At 42.9% G+C, this 14,500-nt stretch overlaps 1 protein-coding gene across 6 annotated transcripts in view; it reads right to left on the bottom strand.

The window, feature by feature from the left end:
* Positions 1-4,519: 4,519 nt before the first annotated feature.
* Positions 4,520-14,500, bottom strand: part of SBNO1 (strawberry notch homolog 1) — a 1,344,504-nt gene continuing 1,334,523 nt past the window's right edge. For all 6 annotated transcript variants that reach the window (XM_078667602.1, XM_078667600.1, XM_078667599.1 and 3 more), the window contains one exon: positions 4,520-7,629. In XM_078667602.1, coding sequence (XP_078523728.1) covers positions 7,487-7,629 — 143 coding nt within the window. In that variant the 3' untranslated portion in view covers positions 4,520-7,486. The remainder of the gene's footprint in view (positions 7,630-14,500) is intronic.

Genomic DNA, 14,500 nt, shown 5'->3' on the forward strand with positions numbered 1-14,500 from the left:
AAATTCTATAATCGACAAATTGCTAAAATAGTTTTGAATTAATGTCAATTGAGAATTTCTTAGTAAGAAAACACTAATGACCCAGTGGTATCAGCAGATGCATGACTTGTATCCCACTGCTGATCCACCAAATGTATGAAGTTGGCTTTTTATTAACCCTGGGCGTAGTACTACGCTACACTCGCTGAGCGAGAGTAGTTTGCGCTACTACGCAAATTGCATAGTGCAAAAACACGTAGCGGGCATTTTTTTCTTGCTCGCGGTCATCAACATCAAGTTGGTGACCACAAGCAAGCAAAATCAACATCTAAGAGAGACTTTTTCCTCGTACGCGATCAGCAACATCAAGTTGCCGATCACAAGCGTGGAAAATAAAGCTCCCGGCGAGATTCAACGCGGGGAGGTCAGGTTTCTCATTGTGAGTGGTCGCATATGCTCGCGACGAGAAACTACCAGTCCGCGTTGAGAAAGCTGCTGCTAGAGTACAAATTTATTTGAGCGGCAGAAAACGACCGCTTGCACTGTGCAAGATGCCGTTTGCAATGATTGCACAGTGCGGACAAGCATCTGGCACGGTGCAATCACTGCGAACAGCATTTTCCCTACAGCACTATGCAGTTTGTGTAGCTACGCGTAGCGTGTGAAGTGTGCTACTATACAAACTATGCCCAAGGTTACTTTTTATGTAGTGTTGCCAATATAAGGGCACACCATGCAAAAAGTCCAGACGACCCTCATGTGGTTTACATGTTTACAGAGCTTACTTTAATAATCCCAAGTACTCTATTTGTTGTAGTGGGTTGAGCAGCTTAGACTTATCAAAGAGAAGTGTTAAGCATTTCTTGTACACACTTAGTCAGAAAATGGTTCACCCACACAATAAGAAATCCGAGACCAATTAATAAAAATAAAGTAGATTTTTATATGAATTTAGACACCAAGATTTTTAGAATAACTTTAGTACATTTGGAGATATCTATTTTAGGAGTAAACAATAAAATAACTTTAACAGTTTTGGGGCATGAGCCTAAAACGCCACAATGTTAACCTAAGGGAGGAAAAACACATGCAGCAAAACAGTACTTGCTGTCAGAGTTCAGAGGTGCACTTTGGGACATAAGGTCCAAAGAACCACCAGCAGTTTCGCGTTACCTGCTCAGGGGCGTCCGGATGTAGAGGTGCTGGTCAGAATGGTAGCCTCGAGCGCTACTCTGTAGAAGTCAATGGGGACCTGAAACATGCTGCAAGGAGGGATTTAAAGTCAAGTTCAGATGTACCCAAAAAGAGGCTCAGGTCATGAGGTCCCCTAGGCAAAGGGGATGCAGTCAGGAGTCACAGCCCAGGTATGAAGCTTAGGCGCACTGGGTTTTGGCTGGCTGGCCACTGAAGTTCGAGGCTCTCCCTGTTGGTCGGTCGGTTCTACAGGGAGAAAGAAAACAAAACAGCAGAGCAGATTGTGGATCTCGTTTGTCCGGAAGACCCTCGATGAGCAGGAAGACTTTCAAGTCAGTGGGGTCAGGGTTGGACGAAGGCCAAGCCTTGGCTTGTGCAAGAGCCCAGGTACTCATGGTATTGGTGCAGGGGAGCTCTTGGAGGGGCTAGCTTCTAAAAACTAGCAGAGAGACAGGGCTGACCTTCTAGAGTCACAAAAACCTCCTCCTGAAGTGTTGCACCCTCAGTGGACCCGATGGCCAACACAGTGAACCAGGGCAGATACAGTCGGTGCCTGCGAATGCAGGGGGAAGGCTCCTCCACCCCAAGGGAGATTATAGCTGGTTGTTGAAGTGCGGCATAGTCCTTAAAGTGTTGAGGAGGGTGCACAGCAGCAGAATGAGGAGGACCTTTTCAATTGTTAAGGAGCAAGGCAGGGTTTGGTGCTTGTTTCTGTGCAAATCCTTGGTTCTCGTGTTGTCTCTTCTTTGTCCTCCTTCAGTTCCAAGGAAGTTGAATCTGTCTGGTGTCGGACAGACAAAATACTCAATTTAGGGGCGTTCAGGGGATTATATGGTAGTAGCCAAAGGGCTACCTACCACTAGGGCAACTACACCCCCTATAGGACCACTTCCTGTGGGGAGTGGGTGTAACCCTGAAGCAGAAGTCTCTATTTTCACCAGAAACGTGACGGAATGTGCACTGGGACCCTGCTAAACAGACCCCAGTGTCAGTGCTCTTTCTTTAAAGCTACGCACGTTCAATTATAACCCCATTGGCAAGGACCTTCACAGCCCTTTAAGTCTCTAGCAAGGGCTTGGGTACCAAAGAGAGTCCCCCCAGAGCTGCAATATGTATTATGCCACCCTAGGGGACCCACACACAAATTACATGCAGATTGCACTTGCAAGCTGCATTAAAGGGTGCACACCATTCCGAAAACATGACATGGCACACTCACTGTGTGCCAAGGCCCTGTGCATGGCACATACTATACGTAAGTCACCCCACCAGCAGGCCTTCGAGCCCTAAGGCAGGGTGCACTATATTGTATGCGAGGGTATAACCATGAGCAGACATGTCACTGTGATGTCTTGATTCATTGCAACGACGCTGCAAGTGATCAGGAAGCCATCTTAAGCATATATGTACTGGGCACCAGTAATTTATTGTTACCTAGCAACATAATGGCTTCACTGAAAATAATAGTGTTTTGGTATCAAACATCTTGTCTTAATAAATCTGTACTGATGCCAATACTAGCATTATAACATGCACCCAGAGGGCACCTTAGAGGTGACTCCTGAATCCTACTAGTCTTTTAGTGTGCTGGCTGACCACCACAGAGGAGTCTTTGACCGCCTGCAGGGGAGAGCCCGTGCTCTCGGAGGTCAGAAACAAGGCCTGTCTGGAGGAACTTGATCACACCTCCTCCGACTGGATGGCTAGCGAATTTAGCATATCAAGCCCAGAGGTTTCAAAGCCTCTGCAGCATTTGATATGCAGCCCTGGCTTCTCCCCAGACTTGGGAATGCCACCCCCTGTGGCCCATTTGGCACCAGGGCAGGCGAGAACATTGGATATTCAGAAGGCATGTTGACTTATAGGCTAGTCACACCCCTAAGGTGGGCTACCTGAAGTGAACGACGAAAGAAGGGGTTCACCATATTGGATATGGTGAAACTAGGAATTCTGGGTCAGGTTTATGCCCACTCTCCCCAGGAAGTGGTCATATAGGGGGTGTAGTCACCCCAGAGGTTGTCTACTGGGAACCAAAGGAAGGACAAAGAAGCGCAGTCACCACAAGAACTGAGGACTTTACCACTACTTGGTGCCAAACTCGGACTTGCTGCTGGCACCTCGACAATTGCACTGACCCGACTTGCCAAAAGGCTGAACACCTCCCTAAGCTGAGGACCGTCCAGCAACTTCAACAACCTAGCAGCATCTCCCTTGGGTTGGAAGAACCATACCCCTGCATCTGCAGGTACCGAAAGCAATCAGAAGAATATACACCATTTCTCTAAATTGGCGTCAGATTTCTTGCGAGTTGTGTTCAACTGGTTTGGTGCTGTTTAAATACTTTACACTTTCATGTAAGCCTGACTGCTCAAAGCAACACCTACCCAGGATTGAGCTACGGTTTAAGAAACAAAAGGTATCTGGTCCCAAATGGGTGGGTATTTAATACACCCCATTTCCTCACATCCAAATATTCTGCTTCAGAAGATGACTTCACTTCAAGCTGAGACCGTTGAGGGTGACATGCTTCTCGAATGAGAGCAACTTTTTGGAGACAATTCTTCACATTGCTATTTCTTAATCATTCTTTTTTCTTGACGGCTTGAAAGAATACCTGGACAGATCTAGAATGTAAAGGGTGTCAAACCAGACACTTGTCGTGATCAACCAACATCTTAGCTTTGCCTGCTCTATGGTCCTGGGAATTCATACTGACAAATATCACTTGACATCGAGTTCTGCCTTGAGCAGGCACCACAAAGAAAAACCTTGAGTGGGTCAATAATCATAATTTGGCTGTCAAAACAAAACTTGAAACCTGTTTTTAGGGGCTGACATTCCCACGCAATATGCTGATATTTGAAACATTCTCTGCAGATGACATTTGAAGTTGAGGAGAGAGTGTACAGCATTCATATCACTAGGCATAGAAAAAATTAACGGGTTTCAATGTGCCGGTGTGGGCGCTTTACTGAATCCTGTGAAGTCAGTAAGGCATTGTTCCTGGAGAAGTGATTGGAACTAGGAGCCTCCTAATCAATACAGCAGAGCTATGAAAGTTTCCAGATTCAGCCGGACACCTTGGGATATTCAGCAGGCGAGGAATCAGCAGGTAGTAATAGCTATGTGAAACAGCTTCTGAATTGCACAACTGAAAATCCTAACTTCAATAATTACTTTCTAAAAACACAACAAATACAATCAAAATTACTAACAGTCTGAATAATGTTTACAACATGGTAGAGTACTTATTTAAACAAAAAGAACTTTTCTTTTAGATGAACTTTCTGCACACACAAAACAATGAAGCAAATGATGAAATAATGGATTGTCTTAACGAATCTGCTGTTGTATTTTAGAAGGAAAATATTTTATTACAAAATACGATAAGGAACATAAATCATAGTACAAAAGAAAACCCCTCATTGTAAAAAGCAGACCCACTGTATAATCAGTGATAAATTGCCAGAATTCTATGGGTAAAAATGTGTTGTAATTTTTCAAGAATTGGAAAAACTATTTTCTCAAATATATATTTCTACAACATTTTAAAGTATGGTAGTTTAAAGCAGCAGTTCTATGAAAATAAATTAACAGTCAATGAGGGTAACAAAATAGCAACTGTTGATAGTCTACAAGTGCTACTGCATTTGAAGAAAAAATGTGTTTTAAGTTTGTAAAAATACAAACATATACATATATACACAAAGAGAAGGGGATGAATCACAATTGTAATTATTTTGTATAGTACTGCTGTTTTAATGACTATTCAGAGATCACAAACCATGTAATAAGTTCTCATTCATGTGCAGTCTGTGCATAGAAAGGAAAAAAGACTTCTGAAAATAACCTTATGTACAGCAAGAATTAAGAGAACAATGACTTTTCGTAAAACATCCACATTTTTAAAGATTCTGTTCATCACAAAACACATTCTTATTATTTAGTTTCACACAAAGGATTCATGGGAACTTGACTGCGCACAAGTTTAGTGGTTTTGAAAGGATTAGCAATTTGCTTTTCAGTGCTGAAGTGTAATGTTTCAGATTTGTTTGCAAGGACAAAAAAAGGTTAGGATCCAACTTTTTCCTTAGAAACATACTTTAATTTTGTCTGAAGACTTGTCAGGAATTACCCTTATTAGATTGAATTTAAACAAAAAAGAAAATGGAGCAGCAGAATGCAGGAAATCTTCAAGAAGTTGTCAGCAGATTACGTTTGTTTAGTTCAGTCCTACAGAGTAATGTTAGCAGCTGTTCTCACATTTTGGGGATGAAGGCATGTAGAAACATTCCTACTGTATCAAAATTTGACCTAGAATGTAACAAAGCTGACGGAAACAAAAACTCACTCCAAACCCTCTTTTGGCGAAAGTTCAATTCATTGGCAATTTACTGTGATTTCAAGTACCTGTAATTGTAAAAACAGTCAGTGTCTCAGGATTATAGTTACAAAATGAGCTCCCAGTGAGGTGCTCGGTAGGAGGTCAATAGTAAATAAAGATCAATGCTGCCATTTTAAATGTTATGGCTCCCTCATGACATCTTATGTGGATAGCACAGCCAATTTTGGATAAAATTAAATATTATGGTGTCAGATCAAAGAACCATTACCAACCATTAACAACATAGTCTATTGGTCAATTTTGTTACTGTATGATTCACTATCATGTGGCTGACGCACTTCATGGAAAACAATTTAGTGCCAATCTATTCAGGTGCAATGCTAACTCTGCTCCTGACATCTTGAGCATTTCCATTGTTTTCTCAAGCCAAGATAAGCAATGACATTTCCCACTATACAAAGTCAATGGATGCAATAAATTCAAAAAGAGGTCCAGGGCTATACTACCAAATGACAGGACTGTTTGGTTTTGGACCCAAAAGGGAAAATTCCTAAAGCATGCAAGTGGAAAAGAAATGGAAGCAGAGCAACAGTTTATTATAGAACGTATCGGAACACAGCAGCTGCCTCAAAGAATCCTCTATTACAATAATTTTAACAACCACAAGATATTGATATCTTACAGGTTGTGTGTATTGTGTCTTTAGACAGGTTTATACAATCTCAACTTCTCAATAGTGCAACCTGTGCAATTAAGATCTGACAAACATTGTCCTTCACTTTCTTATAAACATCTACCATTATAGGCGAAACAAAACTTACCCATATTATAGATAAGTGGCTATTCACATTTGTACAATACATTTTTAACAGGTCGAGATAAACTCTACAAGGTTTTACAATAGATTAAATGCTATTCAAATTACTAAGTAACAAAGAGCACATACAGCAGAAGCTTTGTGTTTTTCCCATTGTATACAAGTGGAGTCATCATTCTGACAAATGAGACTGTTCTTCAACTACATGAAGTATTTAAAAGAAAAAAAGGTTGTATACGAAAAGGAATTGGATTTCCACAGAAATTTACATATCCTTCTCCGATTAAGAATGCTTCAATAGGCGAAAAAGATGGCAATAATCATATTTGGAGCACACCTTAGAAACAGCATTAATACATTAAAACATTTTGGGTTTTTTATGCTTTTTTTCAAATTCTTTGAGAAAACATTGGAGACTCAAGTATAAACACCTTATATAAGAAACAAAAAATAATTAAATAATGGGATATAGACACCTATATATATATACACAAATGTATATATAGATCTATCAAGATATTTACATATCAGGATACATCCATCTAAACATATATCAATATATATGAAATATCCATTGCTGTGCAGCGAAGATTGTATTTTTGAGACTTGTTTGCTTGCTAGTGCATGTATGCAGTGACATGCATTATGAAACAAAAAATACAAGGGAGGAGCCCTGAATGCATATTGTGCACTGATAAGAATTCCTACTCTTGTAAGTGAACTGGTTTCCAGCTCCAAAAGAAAAATACATTTAAACATGTACGTCCTTTAAAATATATGCATTCAAGGATCACTCTCAAAGATATGGCAATAACTTACTGTGTTAAACCCTGAGCAATGTATGACATTTTTTTTTTTTTAAGTGTAAGAACGTTCAATCATATATAAACAAATTGTGGTTAACAGCACAAGTTTAACCAGCCAAAGTGCAAGCAAACAGGAAGCAATACAGAACTGTAGAAGGACAGATGAACCAGTAAAAGCAACCACTGGCTTTCAGTTTATCTTTTAAATAAACTTCAAATCCAAAAGCTATCCCGGAACTGAAGTGAAAAGTTTTTATCTTTGGAATCTGCCCTTGATTTGTAGGAAAATGATATGCTACCAGAGCACTTTCTGAATCACTCATAGTCCACTTAAGCGATAATATTCTATGCATTACTGAAGTTGGTGATGCTCTGAGGGTGATGTTGTTGCCAGATATGTTGCTGTTGCACTGCCAGTTGCTGAGATTGATCTGAAGTTGAAAGGAGGCTAATAAGGGCAGATACACAATTTGCAGGAATGATCAAACCTGTAATAAAACATTACATTTAATTAAAAGGCAAAATCACGTGGAAATGCTTCATTTAAGGTATGTCAAAATAAATATAACAAATACATTCAAAAGCATATAAAAGGCTGAGAGAGAAGACAGTTGAAAAAATAGACATGACAATACTTTGTGGCTTTTTAACTGCAGCAATTGTTAGAAAGGAAAATGCTACTTACCAGTATGCATCTGTTCTTGGCATGTAGAGCTGCAGAGTTGTACATTTTGCATAGATCGCCATCTGGTGTTGGGCTCGGATGATAGCATGTTGTTTTTGTCTTTGAAGAAGTCTTGTAGTCACAAGACCGGTGATTCCTTCTTCGGTGTACAGTCCGCATGGGCTTCGGCTCCATCGTTACGATTGTTTTGCCAGAGGGTTAGATGGAGTAATGAGAAATAGAGAAGTGTCAATGCGTGATGTATCTAATTAAGCTAATACTTGATCAGATAGAGGTATCTGGGGAGGAAGGTGGGCGTGTACAACTCTGCAGCTCTACATGCCAAGAACAGATGCATACTGGTAAGTAGCATTTTCCGTTTGAGGCATATGAGCTGCAGATTGTACACTTTGCATAGTCTATATAGCAGTATCCTCCTTAGCGGTGGCTACCTGTATCTGTTGCAGTAGTTTGAAAAAGTGTTCTTAATACAGCCTGGGCCAAACTAGCTTATTGTTTTGCTTGCACATCTAGACAATAATGTTTTGTGAAGGTGTGTAGAGTGACCCAAGTTGCTGCTTTACATATGTCATCTAGGGGAATGTTCCTAAGAATGCCATGTGGTGTGGTTCACTGGTTAGAGGCGGCAGACCCGGGAGCAGAGGACGGCCCGGGACCAGGGTTCAATTCCCGACGCGGCAGGGTCTTGGACCAGGGTCAGCGGACTCGATAATTCTCACCTCGGTGCCTACTCTAACTAGGGATCACACTCGGCAACTCTGGGCATTAGCTTGCCTCATCTCCACAACGGCCCCACACAAGCCGGGGATGCCTGGTTTCACCTTGGAGATATCCAGTAGGGACCATCTCACAAGGAAAACCAGGACGGGTTCCCCAGCGGTCTCTAGTGCAGAGATACTCCTTCGGGAGTCGATTCTAGCGCGTGAGAAACCCACAATTAATAGATGCCCCTAGTTTGCATATGGAATGAGCTCTAGGGGGAATGGTTAATGCGTTTAGCTTTAAGATAGCACGTTTGTATGCATTTTACAATCCACCTTGCAATTCCTGTTTTAGATATCGGATTGCCTTATGAGGTGGGGAGAAAGCTACAAAAAGTTGTTTGGTTTTTCTAAAGGGTTTTGTTCTTTCTATGTAATAGAGCAATGCTCTTAACATCAAGAGTGTGTAGCGTTCTCTCTGCTTGGGAGTCTGGTTGAAGGAAGAATACTGGTAGTTCAACCAACTGGTTTAGATGGAAGGCAGACTTTAGGTAGAAATGTAGTATTTGTTCTAAGAACCACTTTGTTATGATGAATTTGTAAAAATGGTTCTTGTATGGTTAATGCCTGTATTTCGCTCACTCTTTTGAGAGATGTATTGGCAATTAAAAACACTACTTTCCAAGTAAGGTACTGCAGTTCACATTTGTGTAGAGGTTCAAATGGAGGGCCCATCAGTCTGGTAAGGACTATATTTAGGTTCCACACTGGGGAGGGTGGAACTCTTGGTGAAATAAAAATTCTGAAGCTTATAAAGCGCATGGTTACACTTACCAGTGTGTCCCCATGCTGAATAAACCGCTGAGGAACCCGTCCTGGCCTGTTCCTGTGAGGCGCCCAACTCCTGGGCACCCCCCCTGGTGAAGCCAGGCATCCTTAGCGATTAGGGCAGGTGTGGAGACTAAGCAAGCTATTGCCCAGAGTTGCAGCGTGGGACCCCATGATTAGAGTAGGCACCGTGCTGAGAATTATCGAGTCCGCGGACATTTGAGCTCAAGACCCTGCCGCAACGGGAATTGAACCCTGGTCCCAGGCCAGACCTCTGCATCAGGGTCTGCTGCTCTAATCAGTGAGCCACACTCCTCCTTATTCTTTTAAGCCCTTCCATAAAAGCTTTTATTGGGGAACTTTAAACAATGACAGATGTCTGTTCTGTAAGTAGGTTGCTATGGCAGCTAGATGCAATCTTATTGATGTATACACAAGGTTACATTTTTGTAGCTGTAAAAGATAACAAATGATGTTCTGAATGGAAGTATCTAGTGGGTCACTTTTATTGTTGGAGCAATAAATGACAAAACTTTTCCATTTTGCCGCGTAGCATGCTCTTTAATAACGTTCATAAACTCTTGTGGAAGATTGAGGTATCCAAACTCTAGGATTTCAGGAGCCAGATCGCCAGGTTGAGCTGGTTGGGATCCGGGTGTCTTATCTCTCCATGGTTCTGAGTGAGAAACTTGGGAGAGGTGCAGCTTTTGATGTGGTACTACTGATAGCTGCAACAGAGTTGTGAACCATGGTTGTCCTGCCCATGTTGGAGCAACTAGGATCATTGTAAGGGAATGCTGTTGGAGCTTCCTCACTAACAATGGAATGAGTGGGAGATGCGGAAAAGCTAAAGCAAATTTTCCTGACCAATTCATCCATAGCGCATTGTCTTTGGACAATGGGTGTGGATATCTGGATGCGAAGTTTTGGCATTTTGTGTGTGGCGAACAGATCTATGTCTGGCTGTCCCCACATGTGAAAGAATGAAAGAAGAACTTGAGGATGAAGTTCCCATTCGTGGATCTGTTGTGTTTGAGGACTGAGCAGATCCGCTATTTGATTGTGTAGTCCTGGTAGATGTTCTGTTAGGAGGTATATGTTTCGCGATTTGCCCACCTCCAGATGCTCTGTGCTAGACAGGATAACTGGAGAGTGTGTGTCCCCCCCTCCTGTTTTTGTATGTAATACATTGCCTTCATGTTGTCTGTACGGATTAAGACAACTTTGTTGAGGAGTTGCGGTTGAAACGATTCTAGCACCAGAGAGATTGCTAATAATTCTAGATAGTTGATGTGGAATTGTTTTTGCTGAGAGGTCCATAACCCTTGAGTGGTATGGTTTTTGAGATGTGCTCCCCAGCCGGTGAGCGACGCATCGGTTGTTAGCACTAGCTGTGGTAGTGGCTCGAGGAACGACCGTCCTTTGGTAAGGTTTTTTGTGTTCCACCACTGCAGAGAGCGATGGGTGCAGTCGTCTACCAACACCAGATCTGTTAGTTGACCTTGAGCTTGGTTCCACTGATGTGCTAGACATTCTTATAATGGGTGCATTTTTAGTTTTGCATGAGGGATGAGAAAAATGCATGCTGCCATCATTTCTATTAGTTGCATGAACACACTTGCTGGCAGAGTGTGTTGTGGTTGAAATCTTTGAACTAGTGTTTTTATAGCATTTATCCTGATGGGATACGCTGTGGCTGTGAGAGTATTCACTGTTGCCCCTAGACATTGGTGCATTGTAGACGGTTGGAGATGGGATTTGGCTAGATTTACTGTGAATCCTAGATTGTGTAGCAACTGTATTGTCTGAAGCGTGTGTTGAACACAGCTGCTTTGGGAGTTTGCTTTTATAAGCCAATCGTCTATGTAGGGGAAGACATGAATTTGTTGTCTTCTGAGATGGGCTGCAATGACGGCGAGGCATTTGGTAAAGACCCTGGGTGCTGAGGTGACTCTGAATGGAAGCACCTTGAACTGGTAGTGTTGACCATCTACCACAAATCTGAGATATTTCCTGTGAGAGGGATGTATTGGAATGTGGAAGTAGGCGTCTTTTAGATCTATAGAGGAGAGAAAGTCACCTTGCTGCAGTAATGGAATCACTTGTTGTAAAGTGACCATGTGGAAGTGGTCTGAATGAATGTAACAGTTCAGCGGTCTGAGGTCCAGTATTGGTCTTAGAGAGCCGTCCTTTTTTGGGATAAGGAAGTAAAGGGAGTAAACTCCTGTCCTTTGATGCAGTAGAGGAACTGGCTCTATTGCATCCTTTTGTAACATTGCCAAGACTTGAGTAGATTTTAAATGGTCTAATGACATTGTGCGTGGTCTTGGAGGAATGTTGGGGGGTGAAGTGAGTTCCAGGCAATTACCATACTGGATAATTTGTCTTACCCACTTGTCTGTTGTGATGGAATTCCAGACAGGTAGGAACTGTGAGATGCGTCCCCCGACAGGAGTGGGATGATCGGGGGGGGGGTGGGGGGGGGTGGGGGGGGGAGCGTAGGGAAGTCACGGTTTATTGTTAGGGGAGTTGCGGGTGTTGTTACCTCTGTAACCTTCTCTATTGTATCCCCTAGAAAAGGAGCCTTGCTTGGGACTTTTATAGGAGGATGTAGGGTGTTCTAATGTGTTGGTTTTGGAACCTGCTCTGTAAAAGGAGAGACGAAAGGCACCTCTGGCCGATGGTGACTGTAAGGCCCCCATAGGCTTTGCTGTTTCTGTATCTTTTTTAATTTTTTTCTAAAGATGCATCAACTGCAGGTCCAAAAAGGTGCTCTTGATCAAATGTTTGGTTTAGAATTGTATTTTGCACCTCTTGCTTAAAACCAGACACTCTAAGCCATGCGTGTCTACGTAGTAGCACACTAGTATTTATAGCACGTGACGCGTTGTCTGCTGCATCTAGTGCACATTTTATTGAGGTATTAGTAATTAGTTTCCCTTCTTGTACAAGGTCATTAGCTTTGTCTTTATACTCTGTAGGAAGATGTTGAATGAGCTTTTCCAGCTCGTCATAGTGAGCCCTGTCGTATCTCGCTAGAAGGGCTTGTGTGTTTGCAATTTTCCATGAATTAGCAGCCTGAGACACCTTACGTTTACCTGATGCGTCTAACATCTTAGATTCTTTGTCAGGAGGTGGTGTGTCACCTGATCCCTGGGAGTTTGCCCTTTTATGTGCATTGGCTACTACTAATGAATCTAAGGGAAGTTGGCCCTTAATGTAGATAGGCTCATTAGGAGCTGCTTTGTATTTTTTTATCAACTCTGGGGTTAAGATTCCTAGCTCTTACTGGGTCTTTAAACACCTCAGGAACAGGTCTGAGAAGGCCTTGCAGCATAGGTAATACATGAGTAGATTTTTGTGGTTCTGCAAAAGTTTCCAACAAAAAATCCTCTTCTACTGGGTCTGCATGAAGGTTGACGTTATGATATATAGCTGCTCTATTAAGCTGTGCAAACCCCACATTATCCTCTTGTGGGGATTGCCTTGAGGGGTAGAAATCTGGATCATTTGTTAGATCAGGATCAGTGTTATAATCATGCCATGGGTCTGGCTCCTGTGGTGAATTAACAGGACTTAATGGCATTACATCCTCATCTAATCCATGTCACTGTGAATCATCACTATCCTGTAAATCTGGAGAGTGTGGTGGTGAAATTATTAAGTTAGGGTTAACAGGTGGTGAAGGTGGAGGAGAAGTGTTAGTAGATCTATGAATTTTCTTTGGAGGAACTGGAATTTGTGGTAAATGTTCTGGTTTCCTCTTTACCGGTAGCTTGGTGACTATATGACCAGTCTTTGGGTGGATAAATATAGTAATCTGCTTTGGATCTGGGTAAAAAAGCTCTTCAGACTCTTGGCGTCGAAGAATTGTCATTAGGAACTGATTTTGGGTGTTTTGGGACATTGTCCAGTACAACAGCTTTAGTCGGTTCCGAAGTTTTCGGTGCCTTGTGTTTTGATGGTACCAAAGTCTTTTCTATGTGCTTCGGTGCCGAAGGTTTTTCAGTTTGCTTCGGGACCGAAGTTTCATCAGTTTTTTTCGGTGGCGGTGGTTTACCTGGCTGTTTTGGCGTCGATGCCTTATCAAGTTGCTTAGGCGCCGACTTTTTATCAGAGTCTTTTGGTACCAAGGGGTCTTTTATAGGTTTCGGCACCGAGTGCTTCGTCGGTGTCAACGGAAGAGGGCGTGGCAACTCGGATGGTTGTACCTTCGATGCCGAGGGTGGTTTTTCGGAGCCGAGTGATTGGCTCGAGCCGGATGGCTTTTGTCTGTCCTTCAGTGCCGAGCCTGAGGGCGGGGCATTCGAAGTCTTGGTAAGGTGTGAACCTGAGCCTGAAGGCGAAGGAGTTACCGGTGCCATTGTTTTGGGCTTGGTCGGGGCCGGGGTTTCAGTACTCACGTCCCTTTGAGCTGGAGTGATATCAGCCTTGGCATCGGCGTCGGAGACTTCTGCTTCGGAGTCCAAGATCTCTTCTGGCTCCGGAAGGTTATCGGAACCTGGATTGAAGATGTCCGGAATGGAGCCTGTGCCTCGCTGCATGTCTCGGCGTCAAGCTCGACGATCCCGGATAGTCTATTTCGATTTCCTCTCGATGTTCTGGAGAGAGGTACAAATTGCAGACAGGATGGAGGTCCGAATGTGGAAATTTCGCACCACACTGTGGACATTTTTTAAAGGGAGTCCGTTCCATCGACGTCCGTCTATATCGGCGCGGGTAGGCCCAACGGCCCGCGTCGAGGTTCGCAGGCGTCAAAGAGTGATGGAAGCTTTCGAGGTGTGCGTCGAAGGCATACGATCGAGACAATACCGTCAGTGAATGTAATTGCGCGTCGAAAAGGTCTGGAAACGGTGCCGGAGTGCAGCAAGTTTCATCCGAACTTGATGGCGGGGAAAAAACAATTTAACGATGGAACCGAAGCCCATGTGCACTGTACACCAAAGGAGTCACCGGTCTCGTGACTACAAGACTTCTTCGAAGACAAAAACAACATGCAATCATCCGAGCCCAACACCAGATGGTGATCTATGCAAAGTGTACAATCTGCAGCTCATATGCCTCGAACATAGGTTTTCCCGCTCGAGGAAAAAGTAGTCTAAAAGGTGATCAGTAGAACAAGTTACTTGCCTTCGATAACACTAA

This window comes from Lissotriton helveticus, chromosome 11, assembly GCF_964261635.1.
Source record: "Lissotriton helveticus chromosome 11, aLisHel1.1, whole genome shotgun sequence".
NCBI lineage: Eukaryota > Metazoa > Chordata > Amphibia > Caudata > Salamandridae > Lissotriton > Lissotriton helveticus.